The 18,672-nt window shown below is 45.8% G+C and overlaps 1 protein-coding gene across 4 annotated transcripts in view; it reads right to left on the reverse strand.

Annotated features, from left to right (window-relative positions):
- Positions 1-4,485: 4,485 nt before the first annotated feature.
- Positions 4,486-18,672, reverse strand: part of CILP (cartilage intermediate layer protein) — a 20,206-nt gene continuing 6,019 nt past the window's right edge. For 2 of the 4 annotated variants that reach the window (XM_025199602.1, XM_025199603.1), the window contains exons 3-8: positions 16,598-16,681; positions 11,848-12,033; positions 10,347-10,661; positions 10,075-10,183; positions 9,411-9,568; positions 4,487-8,745 (exon numbers count right to left, since the gene is read on the reverse strand). In XM_025199602.1, coding sequence (XP_025055387.1) covers positions 6,467-8,745; positions 9,411-9,568; positions 10,075-10,183; positions 10,347-10,661; positions 11,848-12,033; positions 16,598-16,681 — 3,131 coding nt within the window. In that variant the 3' untranslated portion in view covers positions 4,487-6,466. Of the gene's footprint in view, positions 8,746-9,410; positions 9,569-10,074; positions 10,184-10,346; positions 10,662-11,847; positions 12,034-14,106; positions 14,840-16,597; positions 16,682-18,672 lie in introns of those variants that run through there. The other 2 variants (XM_014518257.2, XM_025199604.1) reach the window with 2 other exon arrangements.

Below are 18,672 nucleotides of genomic sequence, written 5' to 3' on the forward strand. Positions count from 1 at the left end.
GAACCAAGGAGGTGATACTTTCCCTCTATGCGGTGTTGGTCAGACCACAGGTGGAGGACTGCGTCCAGTTTCGGGCACCGCACTTCAAGAGGGATGTTGATAGACTCGAGAGGGTCCAGAGGAGGCCACTCCTATGGTTAGGGGCTTACCGGACAAGTCCTATGAGTAGAGACTGAGGGACCTGGACCTCTTCAGCCTTGGCAAGAGAAGGCTAAGAGGTGATCTTGTGGCCACCTACAAATTCATTAGGGGAATGCAGCCAGGGATCGGAGATGCTCTGTTCACCAGGGCACCTCTTGGGGTAACAAGGAACAATGGTCACAAACTGACAGAGAGCAGATTTAGGCTAGATAGCTGGAAAAACTTCTTCATGGTAAGGGTGGCCAATATTTTTCCTGCCTAGGCAGGGGGTCAGACTTGATCTGTTGAGGTCCCTTCCGACCCTGGCATCTATGCATCTATAATAAAATGAATTCTAAATACCTATATGTTTCTCTGCCCCCCACCAGGGGTAACAGCCCCCCCAACAGGGGCCACCCTCCCCTTGCAGGCCCACATGCCCAATCCCCCACTTGCACCCCCAGGCCCCCATGGCTGCCTCCCCAACCCCAGGCACCAGCACTTTCAAAGAAAAAAGAAAAAAATACTCACCCCAGGAGCAGGGGCTGTGGGACCCCCTGGCAGAGCCCCCCCAGGGCAGCACAGGGCAGCGGGGCCCGGGCTGGGGCTGCTGGGGCTGTCACCCTGCCCTGTTGTGCAGGCAGGGCCCCAGTGACCCCCATGGCAGCTAGAACTGCTGGTAAGTGCCGGGGTCCATTTGTTTTTTGTTTTATTGTGGGGGTGCTGCGCTGCGGGGGGCTGGGGTTGGGCAGGGCAGGGATCTCAAAGGGGCTTGAGACACTGCAAGAGGCACGTGCGGGCTCATCTGGATGCGTCCCTTGTAGCCTCATCTAGGACTGCCATATTGACGACTTTCAGATCTTCCAGGGGCAGTGTGTATGCACATTTTAGGATGGGCAGGAGAATGGGATGTCATTGAACATTAAGCACCATGCCTGAATTCATTCCGAGTGGTGTGGGTATGAAGGAGAAATACCTGAGAGAGATGCATTGGGTAAGGGAAAGCAAAATCTGTTAAAGTGCATTGGGTAATGGAGAGAGATGTTTTAAAGAAGCATCTGTTAAAGTAGCTGTCACAGCATTTTTCTTTTAAATCGATCAATCTCTTTTGACTGGCTTGCCAAAACACACAGTCCTCCAAGAAGGTCAGACCTCTGAATCATAATCTAAACCTGGAACAATGTTAAGGTAAAAGCCTGGATCTTGCTGAAAATTTGTGTCAACTTTAAATAGCTCCATTGCATCAAGGGCTGTAAGTGACTGGTCTTATGAATTGCAAAAGTGTTAAAATGGTGGAAAATATTTAGCAGTTTTAAATTGTAGATGTCCTGCCTGCTGCTTTACTTTTTTCATCTGCTCGTTGAAGCTAAACGGCTTCATTTGTGAACTTTCACTTGCGACTCTTTCTCATTTACCTCTTCTACCCCGGGGCCTGGACTCATGGCACATTAACAATAACTCTGTGTGTGTGTGTGTGTCTGTCTGTCTGTCTGTATATATGTGTATGTAATTGTGTGTGTGTATATATGTATATGTGTATATATACACACGTGTGTGTGTGTGTGTGTGTGTGTGTGTGTGTGTGTGTTTAGAGACAGCCAGCTTGTCCCCTGCTCCAGACTTCTCTCCTGCTGTCCAAACCAAAAGCTTGCCCATTTCTGGCTGTCTAGCTCAAAGTCAGCAAGACTAAAACAGTGTTTTTAATCCTTACCCACCAACACCAAAGCCTCCCTGCTCCCTTTATTTTGCAGTCACTCTGGATGGACAACACTTCCATCCTGTCTGTCACTCTGGCTTGTAACATGGGCATCTCTCCCTAGGACCTTGGATCCAAACTACATCCAAGTCTTACATTCTGAATAAAAGAATCTGCTTTGAATTACAACCTTTCCTGTTCACCTGCATGGCTGGAAGATTTGTCCTAGCTCTTGTCGTCTTGTGTGTTAGTTACTTCACTACTTTTCTCCTATGGTCTTGATGTATGCCATCTTGCTAGCTCATCTCCTTCCAGAAGGGCTGCTTCAAAAACATTGTCTTTACCCTATGGCTTCTGACCATATCCCCCTCTCTTTGTGACCCTATCCCTTCTCTATTGTATCAAACGTAACCGAGTGTCTTTATTTTCAAGACCCATTGTGGCTTATCCATATCCTATCCATCACTGCTCACTCAGTATTATAGGGTCTATGATTCCAACCTCAATATTCAATTATTAAATTGCCCCTCTTTGCCTTCTGCTAGGCTGCCTTCACTCTTTGGAAGTCCCACAGTGAACATCCTCATTGTTGTCCTCCAGATGCTCCTTCAACCTCTGTTTTGCCACAGAGCCTACAAATCACTTGCCAACGGTTAGGTAGGTGGTATATTGAGACCATCACCTGACATATACACTAATATTATCTGATTTCTTTGTACTCTCCAGCTGCCTGTATGTAGCCATCTGTTACCTTGTCTTATGGTTAGATGGTAAACTCTTTGGGTCAGGCATCTCCTTCTTCTGTGTATTGCCTACTAGCTAGTACCATGAGATCCTGGTTCATGGCAAGGGGCTCTCAGTGTTACAGTAAGATTAAAAATAGTAAGTGTAGTCTATCTGGGAGGCCAATCTATAGGGAAAAAATAGGTTTATGAGAAACCAAGACTACAACTCTTATAGAATTGAAATAAATAAGTCACCTTGCCAGATCATGGAGTTTTTTGCTGAATTGAAATGTTTCCGGTTGATCTGTGAAACCAAAGCCTCACATGCTTGGTTGACTGCTATTTCTGCATTGAAATTTCTTGGAACTCTTCTGTTCCACAAAAAAGTCTAATATTTTGACATTTTCTTCCAGTCACAATGTGGGATTGGAAAAAAATATTAAAATATCAATTTGCATTGGGCCAGCAATTCTGACCCCTTTTTTTTCCTTTTTCTTTTCAGTACCACTCCCAGTGGGAAGATGTGTGCTTAGCCATTAAGACTATTGTTTTTCAGTGCTTTTTCCTGCTATCCTTCAGCAGCAGTTGCCCACTGCGAGATCCTTGAGAAGCTGATCAATGGTGGAGTGTCATAATTGAGTCTTTTGAAGTAGTAATAGAAATCTCCGTGTGATAGAAGTATGAGGAATACTGAGGCAGATTTAATTTAGAAGTAGTCTAGGGATTATGATTGAATGATAGCAACTGAAGCGCTCTAGTCTCCAGACAGACAGCATGGGTAGTGCCAGCGTTTCCCCACTTTTGTTTTTTGATCCCAAAGGATCGAAAAGATGGGTCAGGGCTTGTTCAGCATGGACCAGAAGGCATGGTGAGATATAACTTCCATTAAATTAATGAGCTGCTGAACACTCAGATGATTTGGGATTAAAGGTTTTCTGGCCCTCAGCCTATATAGTTCATCTGCCTCAGTCACAGAAGTGATTTTAAAATAATTCCTCTTATGTCCCTGGTTTTAGTACTCAAACGTCTTTGCTTTTGGATCTGGCTGCAGCTCTATAAAGTCGTCGTTACAGCAAGATGATGCCCTCAGCAGGTTAAGGCAGGAAGAAGATCATCTTGGTACCAACCCTAAAGCCTGAGCATGAATCCCATTGTGTTTGGCTGTATATTAATATTCATCCAGCAGAACCACTCAGTCATTGGAGCATGCCCCTTGTCATTTCGTGAGCCACATTTTAGAGTGATATGCAGCAACACAACGGCGTGACCATCAGATCGGAGAGCATCAGTGCTATTTGTTTGGTATCAGCTGATAGCGCTATGAAAGAAGACACAATATTTGTATCGGGCATTAGCATAGAAGTGAAGCCCTGGAAGAGGGATTTTTTTGTGTCAAGAATTTAGTATTGGAGTAAAGCAGAAAACCTTCAGATTATACTTTGTTTAAGATTTGTTGCAATTAAACCTTGCAAAGTGCCCTAATTTCAGTCCCAACTACAGCAAAAAATGTTTCCTTACTTGTGACTTTAATTGTTATTCCAGATCATTCAGGAACCAGCAGATGGCACTGTCTGCATCTGATCCTTGCCTCTCTTAATGCCGTATATAAATAGCATAATCTCCTTGATGCAGAAAAAATATATATATATTTTTTAAACATAAAGACCAATTGAGCCTCTATTGAGGCTCACCATAACTATTCAATAAATCAATACGCAACTGTAATTCAGGAATAATATTTAAGCTTTGCTGTAGCCAATGTCACTCAGTTTTGCTTGTTTTAGTTTTTAACCAACACCGTTTTGCTCGAGGCTACTAAATTATTCTCCCATGCAAAAACACATTTTTATAGCCACAGTTAGGAAATTGTCAGTTGTTGAGTGTCTCGGTACAACACTGGCTGAAAAAAAAATATCACTTTTATTATAATAATTGTACGGCAGAAAAGAGGATTTGTAAGCTCTCCAGTGTCTTTTGCATGATGGTTGAGATGAATGAGAATTGGGTATCTGTATTCTCCAGGCACCTCTAAAGATCTCAGCCCAAGTTTCTGAACGCAGTGCTTCGAAAGCCTTTCGGTATATGGGGATGTACCCTAGTAAGTATTGAGCAGTGATTATTTTTGCAGAGCACACACAGTGGAAGTGGGGCATTCGCTGATGAGGTGTGGAATAAAGTGCCAGGGTTTTACTAAAACACCTTAGCATGATTCAGTACCTAGTGTTGAGGTCAAGTAAGGCAGCCTGAGTAATCAGAAATCAGTGCTGGCTAAGCAGAACAGCTCTTCTCTTTTCAGAGGGCAGGGAAAATTGCAGAAACCTCACATGCATTCACCCTCCACTGAGGCTTAGTTTGAGGGCTAAGTTGCCAGTTCATTAGGGGAGCTGCAGTACTTAGACTCTGGAGGGGTGTTGCGAGTGGATTGTGCATGCTCATCTTGAATTTCAAATAAAGACAGAGAGGTAATTAGCTGTGTTAGTCTGAGATCAGGCAGAAGGCAGGGTAGATTTGTACCTTATACACTAATGAATGAAAGTAAAAGCAGTACCATGAAGAGCAGGAGATCTCGTGACGTTTTGTAGTGCACTGGTAACTAGCATTTAGCTACTCCTGCTCAAACAGCAGGATTTTTTAAAATATAACTTTTTTTCCTGTTTTCTGCAGAATATTTTATAAATGACCTAAGGTCCAAACTCCACAGCAGGATCTGAGCTCAGCTGGAGGTCAGGCTGCATAAGCCCCAAGTAATTTTGGTTATGATTGAATGAGAAAATCCCTTTCTTTCTGTGTATTATCTTTGATGATGGATGCTTGATGGGTCTGAGTGGTGCTATCTTGCTCTCACTGGAATCAGTGTGTGTTTTCCCATTGGCTTTGGGTGCAGGGCCAGCTGGTAGCCACTCGTCTGGAGTTCAGAGATAGCATGTTCTCAGTGGATCAGTCTTCCCCAGCTAGACACTACTTTGTTGGAACAGCCAGAATCTGGCTCAAATGGAAAATTTTGGAAGGGTTTGTCAATTGATACTGGGGGGAGATGAAATTCAGCAAATTATTCCTTGCTTGTTATTTGCTCAGCTGTACTATTTGAATGCTTATGTAGGTGTACCAAACACAGAAACAGAACAGCGCAATCAGAGATACAAAAATGATCTTTTTATTACTCTGCTCTAGTGTGGAATGGGGAGTCATCTTGAATAATGCAAGAGGCAAAATAGAACTGTAGCTTTGGCCAAGTGTAGCTGAAAAACCCATGTGATTGATTTATTTTCCCCAGATTCTGCAAATTATGTGAATTAAAGTAAATGCACTGTGTGATTAGTAATGTATACATACAGTAGGTCTAAAATGAGCAGGGAAATAAATAAAAAATCTTATTTACATTTCAAGTACAAAATCTTGCAGTTGAATTCAGTATGAAGAAGTCAGTTTTGTCCTTTAGTTGTCATCAACTACTGTCCATGAACTTGGGCTGGCAAAGTCTTTAGCACACAGGACAATATTTTATGTACAATATTTAACCTCGGGATTTTTTCCCCTTTATTCTAAAGTGTGTGAAGCTGTTTCATATCAGACAGAAGGATTTTATGATGGTTGCATTTAGTAAAGGATGTTAAGCCTCTAATGCTACTGGCCTCAAATGTTTTTTTGCTTCATACCTTTTCTTCGGGGCACACTGTAAAAATCAGAAATTTATGCACCTTTATTATGTCTTGAGAAACTCAGTAAGGCTGCCTAGCTTCTTTAGAGCTTATATGTTTATATTAGCGTATTTGCAGGTAGATAATATCTTTAGAATATATTGTATCAGGTATGGGTTATTTATGGATGGTTTGGTGCGTTTCTAATGTGTAGGTGAATACTGAGCTCTTGTTGAACTTCTGCTTAGGCTAATTCCTCTCCCTGTGTCCCGACCAATGCGGCTTCCTCATTGCCTTCTGAGTCTCGCTCGGTCTCTTTGCAAACCTAGTGGGGACTGCTGGGCCAAATTCCTCAGAGACTGGAATAAGCCTTGCTGTGCAGCATTTCTTTCTGCACAGTTGAAAGTTAATGCTATGCCTATGTTGCTCTTCATCACTCTAGAAGAGCCGTCAGATGTGCCATCAAAACATCTTCCCAGAGCTATTTCCTTGGCTATCCTAGGGTCCTGGTCTGTCACTGTGTAGATCCCATAATTATGGCCAAGAGGGTCAAGAGGAGCCACCATGGTGTACTCACTTGAGTCGTTATTCACAGCCATGGGAAGATGATTGACTAGGTACTCGTGGAGCATGCTGTTGACACTTTCTCTGTAACAGCTGCCTTGGGGACTGATTCGTACAAGTGTGCGGTCCACACGGTCTTGGTCATAGAGCATGCCGCTGCACTTAAACTCCAGGCAGGCTGTTGAAAGGTTGGGCTGGTCTATATCGCGAATGCTGCCTACGTCTCTGATGCCATAGAGCTGGCCAACTGTGTATGGGTGCGTGCCGCCCATATTGCGAGATCGGATGTTCACTTCCTGGGGGCCATTTATTTTTACTTTGATGTAACACGCCCTGAACTCCGTGGGTTTAGGCCACCAAGCCAGGTAGTCTTCGGTCCAACTCATAGGGTCGTCTTCATTGAAGGGAACTGTGTTGTAGTCGTACTCGCCTCCTTCAACTCGGTAAAATCGGAAGTGGGCTGCGCTATGTGGAGCTTCCTCACATTCTCTTAGGTTTGTGTAGGCATAAATGGGGCCATTGCTCTCATCTGCGGTGTTTGGTTGTGGTTTGGCCATGCTGATCCTGAAGGCCGTTTTCTTAACATTAGCATCCTCATGGTCAGTCCTTTGGTAGTTCAGCTTATTGAGATATGGCTGTGGGACACCAATGGCATTTGGATTGAGTTTAGGGGAAGAGGGCACAGCTTCAAGTTCTTCTCCCCCAAGGCTTGCCAAGATGTAAGCCGAGTAGGCATCTGGGTTTTGATTGTCACAGAAAGCTGGTAGGCAAGCCCCATTGGGACCAGTGACCACACTGTCAAAACGGCCCCAGGCTCTTGGGTTGGTTGCAAAACCTGCCTGTGGCTCCATGTTGATCACTGATACCACAACCCCCTCAATCTGCTCACTTGGCAGAAACCTTTCACTTCTATAGGCTCGTACTTTGACGTAGCACCTCCTGCTCTCTGGCACATCTAAGTTGAAAAGCCGCCTCTCTTTGATTTCCATATTCCCAACCAAAAATGTTCTTTCCTCCCGTTTGTGACGCCTGCTTTTTTCAAGTCTGAAGTCCCCTTCTTCCTCCCATAATCCCGTCTCTGGGTTCAGTGACCACAGTTTCATCTTCTTTAGGTGCCCTGGCATCTTGACTTGAGCGGCATCAAGGTGGACCTTTACTTCGCCTGCATTAAGAGACTCCGTGCCTCTTTCGTCAGTGAAGTCCACTGAGAACATGCCATATGTGCGCAGCGGGAACATGTCACCTTCCTCGTTTATGTAGCTCAGGTCACTTTGTGTCGCGCTGGCGGTGGAGACATTTCTTGGGTCAAGGAACGTCACGCTGGCCTTGACTTTGCCCGTGTAGAGTTCTCCGTTCTGCCTGTAAAATGTGTTGGGAGGAATTTCTAGTTCAGCTATTGGATCATCTCCAACCATGTCCCCCAAGGGGATCATGTTGGTTGCAGCGGACTCTAGAGTAACGGGGGCTTTCTTTCTGAGCAACTTGATCTCATGGAAAACAGCTCCTCCCTTTTCCTTGAACGGCAGAACCTTTGTTGTATTCACAAATTTTTGGAGGCGGTCAACAAAAGTGAGCACCAGTCTCTCGGTGTCTGCTGGGATGTGGATGGAGAAAGTTCCCTTGTAGCCGGTCATGCTGAGTCTGGTGTTCCCCATGTATATGTGGCCAAATCTCATTGGTTCACCATTATCTGCAGCTATGGCTCTTCCCCGAACAGTCACCTTGGTTTCGGTGCATTTTTTGCAGTCGCACTCCATGGCGACTTTAGTAGGAAGTGTGTAGCCACTGCACAAAATCTCCCGCATTTCCATTTTAGAGACCCCGCAGCAGTAAGCAACACTGTCTCTGCATCGGAGTCCTTTCTCTAACTTCCCGGCACATGTTTTTGCTGGACATTTACCAACATCATAGTAGAAAGAGTTTGTCGCGTTTTGAAAGCAGTCATGTGGGAGTCGAATGAGGTAGCTGTGGGGTCTGGGATTGCAGGCCGCTTCATGTTTCGCTGTTAAAACAGATTTTGTTAATGAGTACAGAGCGGCTTCATTGCCATGCTCTGTGAATGCCTCAGGGTTTGATAAATGTTGTATCAATAGAAATACATTTTTAAATTCAGAAAAAAGAAAAACAAACCCACCAAACAAATGACTTGTAAGCTTCTGTTTCGCTAAATGCCTCTAACCCTGGTTTGGCTAATCTCATACTTAACTTAAACCACATGATTTATATCAGCCCTCCTCTGCAGAAATGGATACTTCCATCCATTGAAATCAAATACATTCCTTGCTTAGCTGTGTTGCTGAGCAGAGATGGACTTCAGCACATGCCTCACTTATGGCATGCACTTACGTGTTCTGCTGAATCGGCCTGTGTCCCAGTATTTAAAAGTAGTGATCTACTGTAGTGTTATGTCAACAAGTGAACGGAGCAATTGCTTTGTATCAGTGTTTAAATTAGCGTTGGTAGTGATCTAACAAAGTTTTAGTTTTCCCTGAAAAACCCCAACTTTTATAGTGAATTTATCTTGCATTAACGTGCTACTAATGGAATAGTATGCCCTATGAATAGTATTTCTGCAACATTTGTTCAAAATTGCTGCAATTTTTTTACGTGCCAGCAGCTCCTGAGCTGCTTAATCCATTTCTTACCTATTACAGAAACTTTTCTTACCTATTACAGAAAGTTTGGCGGGTTGGGATTTCACAGCACCTGCGTCATTGCTAGCTTTGCAGAAATACTCTCCTGCCTGGTTTGCCTTCACGTTCTTTAACACCAGCTTACTATCGTATTTATACACGGAGGAATCCAGCAAAGTCCCATTGTGATACCTTTAAGAAACAAATCATAAAAACCCAACAAATTAATACAACAAAGGAAGGCTGTGCTGGCTGTTGGTGACACTCCTGTCTTTACCCCATGCTTGCAGCGTGACCTTGGAAGAGCCACCGAACCTCTCTTTCTCAGTTTCTCCATTTGCAATATGGCACTAATATTAGGACCTCCTGGGCTGTTTGCAAACTTTTAACTTCCTGATGCACTTTGAAACCCCAAGATGAAAGGCACCGAAGTAGAACAAAGTATTGCGTTTATCCAGATAATGTAACTGCTATTCAAATCCGGCACTGAGGGATACACTGGCAACTGGCTAGGAACCTGTATGATATGCTAGTTATTTCCATACTTCTAAAATAAGCATTCACATTGCAGCTTTAACATCTGCCTGCATCTGTGGTGCCATTGATGGATGACTTGGTAAATGAGGTAAAAATCTAGCAGATGCTACAGTGGGAATTTAAGTGGGATCTATCTTTTGGGTCTGCCTTGAATTTCTTACCAGATATATTGATTGGGCGAAGGATCCCCAACAGCGTCACAGCAGAGTGCCACACTTTGCCCTACTCTTCTTGCTTTGTCCACCGGATTCTTTACAACGTATGGTTTGCCTGCGGGAGATAAGGAAATCCATTCTTCTTTACAGTTTCTTAATCGCGTTTATACCTGCTGAATTACTCGCAACAAATGGATCCCAGCAGTAAACTTTATCAATGGGGCCATTTGCTAGACCAAAGGAAGATTTTCAGGCATTCAGCCTTTGTTGTTCATTACCTGCTCTTTTCAGGTGCACATTGATCGTTGAGAGTCTCTTGGAGCTTTTGGGCACGGTGATCGTAGCAGTTGCGTATTTGGCCTGTTTTATTTTAAGAATGTTTTTGCCATCCGGGCACACTCCAGGAATCCAAAACTTCCCTTTTCTGTCCGACCTGGTTAAGAGTTTCATCTTCTTGGACTGCAGGTAGATAGCGGCTTCAGTGGCCGGCGCACCATCTGGTAGGGAGACCATCCCGTGTAGCACGTGGTCCTCACACATGCAGGCATCGCAGTCAGCATTCACCTGGCCCATGGTGCAAGTGATGTTGCAGGCTGGAAAAGAGGCATTCCAGGTTAAACTGCAGCACTGAGGCTCGGCCTGGCAGTCCTTACATTATGGTTCCCAGGTCTGTTTGCCATTTAGATCTAATGAGGCAGATACTGCACGCAAAATAAATTTGATCCAAAACACATGTTTACTGATGGTCAACATCTGTGTCCTAGAAGCAGATGGGCTGGAGAGCTTTTAAACTTATTATTGCCAATGGAAACCACAGCTAACTGTCTCAAAATAAGGGAAATTTCCTCTCCAACCCTTTTACCATTAAACTTCAGAGAAACTGGGATCCAGAACAGGCTGCTCACTTTGTAACCGGGCCCTAGCAGTACAGCAGGACAAGTTGAAGTTACAAACCCAAATGCCTTAATTTTTGTGGAAAGTTGGCTACAGATCGAAGTGCGAATGTCACAGTCCAGGCCAGTCTGTAAGATGTTCTGCTCCTACGAACTCCCTAATTCCAATTCTGTCCTTATTGGAGTAGTAGGAGATGCAACCATCAGGGGATACCAATGCATAATGAAAGACCTAAGCGATCTCCAAAATTGTGATGCTCAATCCTCTTTAATATGGGCCGTGATTCAGTTAGAGAGAGTGCGAGTGTTTTGTGGGACTACCCTCTATCCATTCACAGTCACTCAAGCCATGTCCTTACCCCATTCAGAGTCTCTGGCAACTTTTGTAATATTAGGAGACTCTAATTAGCAGACTACTGGAAATGTCAGCTGGAAAACAGAAGATGGTCTCCAACTATGAGAAAAGTAAAGAGTACGACTCTGATAAGGGTAGGGAAGTAGTCGTTTTAAGAGAGAGCTTGATAGGTTTAGGAATTAGTTATCTGATGAGGTTGCCTACGGTAGCTGATGATTCGATCTGATGACCCAGGGGTCCCATCCTGTCCTACCGAACACCCACAAACGAGCAAAGGAGACAGCTAGCACCATGCAACCGGCCAGCAGATCACCAGCAAATGCTGCTAGTATAGACTCCCCATCCAGCCCCATCACCGTGCTTCAAACCTGACCCTCCAGGACCACCATCAGGTGACTGTCACGCAGGCACGGTGGCTGCTTACTTATGGGCGGGAGGTCGGGGGAGGTTCCTGGTTGGTAAGAGCTGGAACAAGACCGTGCCATCATTTCCTATAGGTCAGGGACACCGTAATCGAGTTTATGTGAGCACCTGAGCAAGCATGTCCAATGCAGAGCCGCCCCTCCTCAGTCGCGTCATTACAGTGCAGGCCCCAGAGGCGTTCAGCTAGGCAGGTTCTGGTGCGCTTCTGAACACCGGTTTGGCCACACTTTGCTGAGCACTCACTCCATTTCGACCATGGAGACCAATACTTTTTTGAATCTTGCAGCAAAGTACCTTGAATAACATCATTGCCGGGTTACTAAGACGCACATGACATATACTGCATGTTCCTTCATGCACTTGAATTTAGATCTTTTAAACTCTTTAGATTTTAAAACCCCCCAAAAGCTGTTAAAGGATGTGAGACAAACCACGTGAAGAATTGTCATAGAATGATTCTGCCTTAAACCTGTGTGCGCTAATGAATTAAAAGTCATTAAAGTAAAATTCAAGGCAACATACCGTGTTTTTTATCTCGTGTCTTTGTTTCCTATTAGATCAAACATACCTTGTCATGTAAATGTGAGCCGATGTGTACCGTGCTTGCCTTTGTTTTTCAAAAGAATTATATTTAAATCAATTAGGAAGGACAAAAGGTAGTTGGCACAACCTAGTCTAATCATTCTGATCATAATTAAATGAGTATTGTTCTCTGTAACAGGTACATCCCTCATTGTGAGAATTGCTCCTGTTTTACTGCGAGCAGAACAGAACAATACTACTTTGTACATTTATAAAGCTTTTCATGGGCCAACTTGTTTGCAGTAATGGTTTCATGTGTCATTAGGCACTTAAGACTTCCTCTAAAAACTTATTAGAAGGAATTAACTGGAACTCCTGACTGGCAAAATTACAACGCATGGGTCAACGCTGAGCACTTAAAAAAGGCACTATATGATATGTATTAAAAATTCTTTTAACTTAAATATGGACAAATCTGTTGTTTTTTAAATGCAGTCTTCCATCTGAGTTGTTATAAACCAGCCAGACCATCAGAATATTTGCTAGCAAGGCAGACAGACACCCAGCTAACTTTGAATAGCAGTGCTGGAAAATGAAATTGTCTTATAAAGACAGATGCTTTTAAATGGGCTCTTATGGTTGGGGACTACAAACTACATTATAGCAGTCCCAGAACTGTAATGTCTGTTTTGAAAGGTAGTGTCTCCGCTTAAATGGACAGTTTAAAACTGCTGGCAAGCTGGCATCTCAGATCCTGTTTTCTGATTGTCTGATCAGGGGCTCTTGTCCGACATGCAGTGGTCCTGAAGGACTACTGTACAAGGTACAGCCTTTCCTGCGGGCTGTGTGATGGATGCTGTTTTACGGCTGGGGCAGGGCAGAGCTCCATCACTAGGGAGCCCTGGGTGATGCATCTCCCAAGGAGGAGCCCTCACAACAGCCCAGCTGCCTTTAACCTCAAATGTAAAGCTAATGTATGGCCAGTTTTACTCATGTCCTGCAGACCTGTGCTTTTTCATTTGGACCAGGACTAGAAGAATGGGGTTGTCTTCAGGCACGTGCCTGTTGTTCATGTCTGTAGTACCTATCGGAAACCCTTCAGGACAGACTGCCTGTCACTATATGTTCATCCAGTGTCTAACACAATGGGGCCCAGATCTCCTGTGGAAGTCAGCAAGCATCATTCATATAATACATGATATGTATACAACCAGCTAGAGAAGTATCATCCAGTTTTGTACTCTTGAAGCCAATGAGAGTTTCCCCCATTGACTTCAATGAGAAGCTCTATGGATAAGGACATAAGGCAAGACCCAGAAAAGTAGCATAACAGGGCCTCAGCCCTGCAGCACTCTGGTCCCAAGCCAAAAAGATGCTTATAGGTGTACTTAATTGTAAATACATCTGTCGTCCCATTGAAATCATGGGCTCCGCTGGGTTGGGGCTAGAGGCATCAAAATGTTGTGGGTTCATGCGCGAGTAGAGACAAGGAGGCTGTAATGATGGACTAGGACTACATGATAGTGGTAGCAATGAAGGTGATGTTGAGAAAAAAGGAAAGTAGGCAGGTCCTGTGGGAGATTTGAAGGTGGAGAGGGAGATCCCATGGTTACAGTGAAGAGGTTGAAGGTCCCGCCACGGCAAATGGAGAAAGCGTACGGTAGGTAGGGGTGAGAGCCTAAAGACTAAGAGCATGAACAATAGCAGAGATGTAGGCAGGGCACAAGATTATACAGTCTTGCAAGCAAGGCTGGTATCTGCATAGTCTTGTTGGATGGCACGTTGAACTGTACTACTCAAGAAGCAAATATCACTGCTCATCCCGGGGAGAGCCGCCGCACTTACCTGTAGGGCACAGGAAGCGTACAGCATAATTCAAGCAGGCTTTTCCTGCAGGCTGCTCCTTATTCAAACACCAGAATCCCTCCCGTGGGCTAGAGTGGACCACTTGGCCCGTCTGCTCTGCAGGAACCCAGTCTGTGGTTTGCGCTTCAATTCGCATGGGTCTCTGACACACCCTCTCCCTGAAGTAAAACCTGATGGCTTCTAAGCGCTCGTAATCCCCGGCGCCACCAGGATGATCAACATTGAACCATGCGGTCCACTCCCCATGATCTGGATAACAGAAAGGATGCTGCAGTACTGATGGCGGGGAGGCAATGTCACTCCTGTCGCTTCCTACTTTCAGCCGGGATAGCTTTTCTTTCCATCTCTTCCCAGAATGGAGCCTGAACTCGTGGGCAGAGGAGGTGGCCGGGGGAGCGGGTCCTGGATACCACCCACAGCTCCGCAGTGTTACTACGGGTAAGTCACAGGGTTTATAACATGAGCATAATTCTACCTCCCTGAGCGGGGTATTCATGAGATGCTTAGTACTGGATGTTTATACTGTGCTTTAGGATCCCTGGGTAAAAGAAATCATCACTGTCTGGGATAACATTTAGAAGCCCAGGTTCAAAATTTGTCGGTATCTGGGGCATTGTGTTTTCTCCTTCCTGAAGCATAGGTTACCTCCGATGGCTGTGCTATCGCTATCCTTAGTTTGTTAAAACGGCTTAACTTAGCTGGGGGTGGGAAACAAGTTGCTACTGTCTTGACAGATGGAGGAGACCAATGCCTTTATTGGAAATGCAGGCATTATGTCCCTGTTTCCTGCACTTTTAACTCATCACAGGTGGACAGCTCTTCCCCACCCTAAAGCCAGGCATTGCTTCATAGTTTCATAGCAGGTAGGGTCGGAAGGGGCCTGAACAGATCATCAAGTCCGACCCCCTGCCATGGACAAGAATGAATGCTGGGATCAAACGACCCCAGCTAGGGTGATTACCTAGTCTCCTTTTGAAAACCCCCAAGGTAGGAGCGAGCACCACTTCCCTTGGAAGTTGGTTGCTAATAACTGGTAACGAAGTACAGGTGGGATGGGGAGGCCGGCGTGCTGGCTGTGAAAGTCTGGTAATCCCTCTGCCATAGCAGCATGATTGTTCATCCCTTTCAGGGTCTGCTGGAATTGAAATCCTAGTTGACGGTGGTCAGCGTTAAACATAATGCTTGAGGCATCAGGGTATTTCCTGAGGATTAATAAACAGCTGGGAAGAGCCGATGGGCAGTGTTGGCTCAAGGGGTTGTTAGCTCCGCATGGGCGTTCATTCCCAAGAAATGCCCTGTGCCCTTGCTCTATATGCTGGAAATGCAGACGGATATGTTAGCGGAGAGGCTGTATGCAGGACAATGCAGCATCAGCTAGTATCCGAGGGGCCTTTCTGGTGGGTTGGTGTTTGGCAGCCTAATCCGTTAAGTGCCTTGGCTCTTCTTCTAGCATTTTGAGAGGACCATATTCACAACAGGGACTCCACATGCGTGTTTATTAGCATACCTGCTCACAGCTAGGGAGAGCAAGAGTTGGAGTCTCTCAGTCCTTATCCTTGCTCTGTGGCTTCAGAGGCTCATCTGGGGCAGGGGCAGGTCCCCAGCTGGTATGAACTGGTGCAGTTTAACTCACCTCAGTGAATTGAAGATCTGACCTATAGTCTACATGGTTTTTGCACTTCACCTCCTCGCCCTCCAACCACCTCCCCACACAGACCTGAGCATGGATTACATCGACTCCGGGCTCAAACCGACTGAACGGGGGGAAAGGATGGGGGGGATGCTGCTGGGCTACACTTCCCCTCTTCCGGCAGCCTGGATGTGCCCCCATGGCAGGAGCACACATCGGTTGATCCAGCATTTGCAGTGACACACTAGAAAATACAGCACTGGGTGCTGAACACGGGGGTTGCATTTCCATTGTGGTGGCTATAGGGGCCAAGCTATAGAGGACCTCAGTGACTGGGGGGGCTACTTGCTTTTCTGCCCAACCCAGCTTTACCAGGGCACCTTCCTTCTGCCTGCACTGTCTCCTTGGAGACTGCTGTCGAAGAGGTGGAGGAAGAAGATAGAAGAGATCGATGTCCATCAAGCCCCTTTGAGGGCTGATCTCAGGTCATTTCCCTGTGCAAGGAGTGGGTCTACTGCAGCTGCTCCCCAGTCCTCCCTCCTCTCTGAGGAACCTTTCATGCCTACGTCGAGCCTGTGAGGCTCCACGCCAGTGAAAGATATGGGCTGTGGTCCTATAGCCAACCTTTTAATATTCCAGGCGAGAAGCCAGTCGTGTATTTAAATGATAGCCAAATCCTGCAGGAGGTGGCGATGATTAACGCTTATTCCATTGCCTAAGTGTCACAGCTAGTCAAACATGTTGGATCTGTCACAAGTGAAGGGGTAAAAAATAATATACAGGCACAAAATGTCTTCAGTCCCCACGAGGCAAAGCTACCAGAAGTGGAAAAGGACTTACTCGTTGCATCGTGCCCTGCAAATGCACTGGGGGGTCTCTGTCCCATCCGGATCCTGCTGGTGGATTGCTTCAGAGCCCTCTCACCTGGGGGAGATGGGTACCAAATGAATAAAGACAGTAGAAAATAACGCTTTAGGGGGAGAGCTCTTCCTAGAAAGGGCACTCTTTAATCCACTCCCATGTTAGCACTGCTGGCCCTGTCCAAAGGACGGGTAACCTGACATAGCTCAGCTAGAAATAACTATTTTAAAGGTATCCTTCTAAAGCGGATGGAGCCAGGGTTCAGCACGGTTCTTAGTTACTTAAGTGCATCCGTCAATAACTTGGTAACTGAGGGCAGAATTGGGCTCCCTGCGTTTGCATTCAGCCACTCTAAGATTTAGCGGCCTGTTGGGAGGCTGATGTAGATCCCGTTTGACCCTGCTGAGATGCGAGGGTCTGCACCTCCCCGTGAAATTAAAACCTGTGGCTCTGGATATTTTTTGTTTCAAAATTGCTTACAAAGATGCACAGACCTCGTGGCCACAAGCCGCAGGCCCGAGACCCTCTTTCACCAGCTTTCTGGCCTCTTTCTCAGCCAAACAACATCATTAGTGTCCTTTCCTCCCATCCCACCTACCTACTCTCAGGTGACCGGGTTGCAAAAGCCTAAGATAGCTGGTCTCCGTGGGGAGCAGGAGAGCTGGAGGGTAGCAGGCTCTTCCCTAAGATAGACCCAGGCTGCAGCATGGTTTCCTGGATGACAGCTGGGCTCTGCATGTTGTTACCCTCCGTAAGGGGAGAACACAGCAGTGACCGGCAGCGCTTGTCCTACAGATATCCCAGTGTGCCGTGCCTTATTACTCAACACTTTTTTTTGCTTCTGGTCTCCGTGTCCATCCCAGCTTTATGCATTTGACATGAGTAGGAGTTTAAAGCTGCTATAAATTCTGCAGGCTTCAGCGTCTCCAAAGATCGGCTTTTCTGGGAGTCAGACGGTGCACTTCTGTGCGAACATGGGGCAGCCCCAAAACACAGCTTTATTCCAGAGCTGGTTCTGCTATTAGCACCAGGACCAGCTACTTAAAGCTGCACATTCGCTATGTACAAGAGAAGAGGCTAATAATGTTTAGTGACTGGATCAAATGGAGATGTGGCAGTTTCATGGAGAGACTACGCCTTTGCTACGGATTCAATGTCATATTGGGAGGTGATGATACTGAACGCTGAAGAAATGGCCGGGGAAATTGTACTTACAGTCTAGTATAGCACAGTATGGCTGAAGTGCTTAAATAAATAGGGACCCACTGGTCACTGCCATCTGGGTACAGGGGTACGTTACAGTGTCTCATAACTGCTGTGTTCCAGCTCAGAGATCGCTGCATTTTTGTGGGGATGGACCACATAAGATAAAGTCCCTTGGTGTCCTTAAGGACTATCTAAATCATTGAAATGGAATGTATAAAATCTACATTATGAATAATGAAACCTGAAGCTTGCCCCGCGCGTTTGGAAGAGGGGGTTTCTTTATAGGCTGTGCACTTTTTTCCATTTGCACAGACTGCCAGTGTATGTGTGGGTCGTTGGCAGCCCTCCTGCTCTCCACTCGCTTGGTGCTGGCCTGAACAATGGCTTTATGAACTGAGACCTGGCACGGGTGTTAGTGATGAAACCTCTGCCCCTCCATGTTCTCTGCTTCCTTCCTGCCTGCAAAACAACGGAAATTAGAAATGAAATGAGCTGCTGTGCAGCCCCTGGGGCCAAAACCTGCTCTCGGCAAAGCCAACAGCAAAAGTCCCGTTCAACATGGCCAGAGGCTTAGCCCGACGCGCTTTTTCCAGCGCACATGACTTGCTCAAAAGCCACTCCAAAAATGACACGTGCCTTTCAGTGCTCACGCCGCTGTTTTGTTACGTTAATGCCGTAGTTAAACCTCAGGGTGAAATCTTGGCTCCACTGAAGGCAAATGTCCTGGTGACTTCATTGGGGCCAGAATTACACCCTGTGTCCTTAACCCAGTGTTTTGGCAAATGCATGTGATGAAGGGGAACCTGTCCTCGAGGCTGCGGATTGCTTCCAGCGCCCTGTGCTCTTTC

The sequence above is a fragment of the Alligator sinensis genome, unplaced genomic scaffold, assembly GCF_000455745.1.
Source record: "Alligator sinensis unplaced genomic scaffold, ASM45574v1 scaffold210_2, whole genome shotgun sequence".
NCBI lineage: Eukaryota > Metazoa > Chordata > Crocodylia > Alligatoridae > Alligator > Alligator sinensis.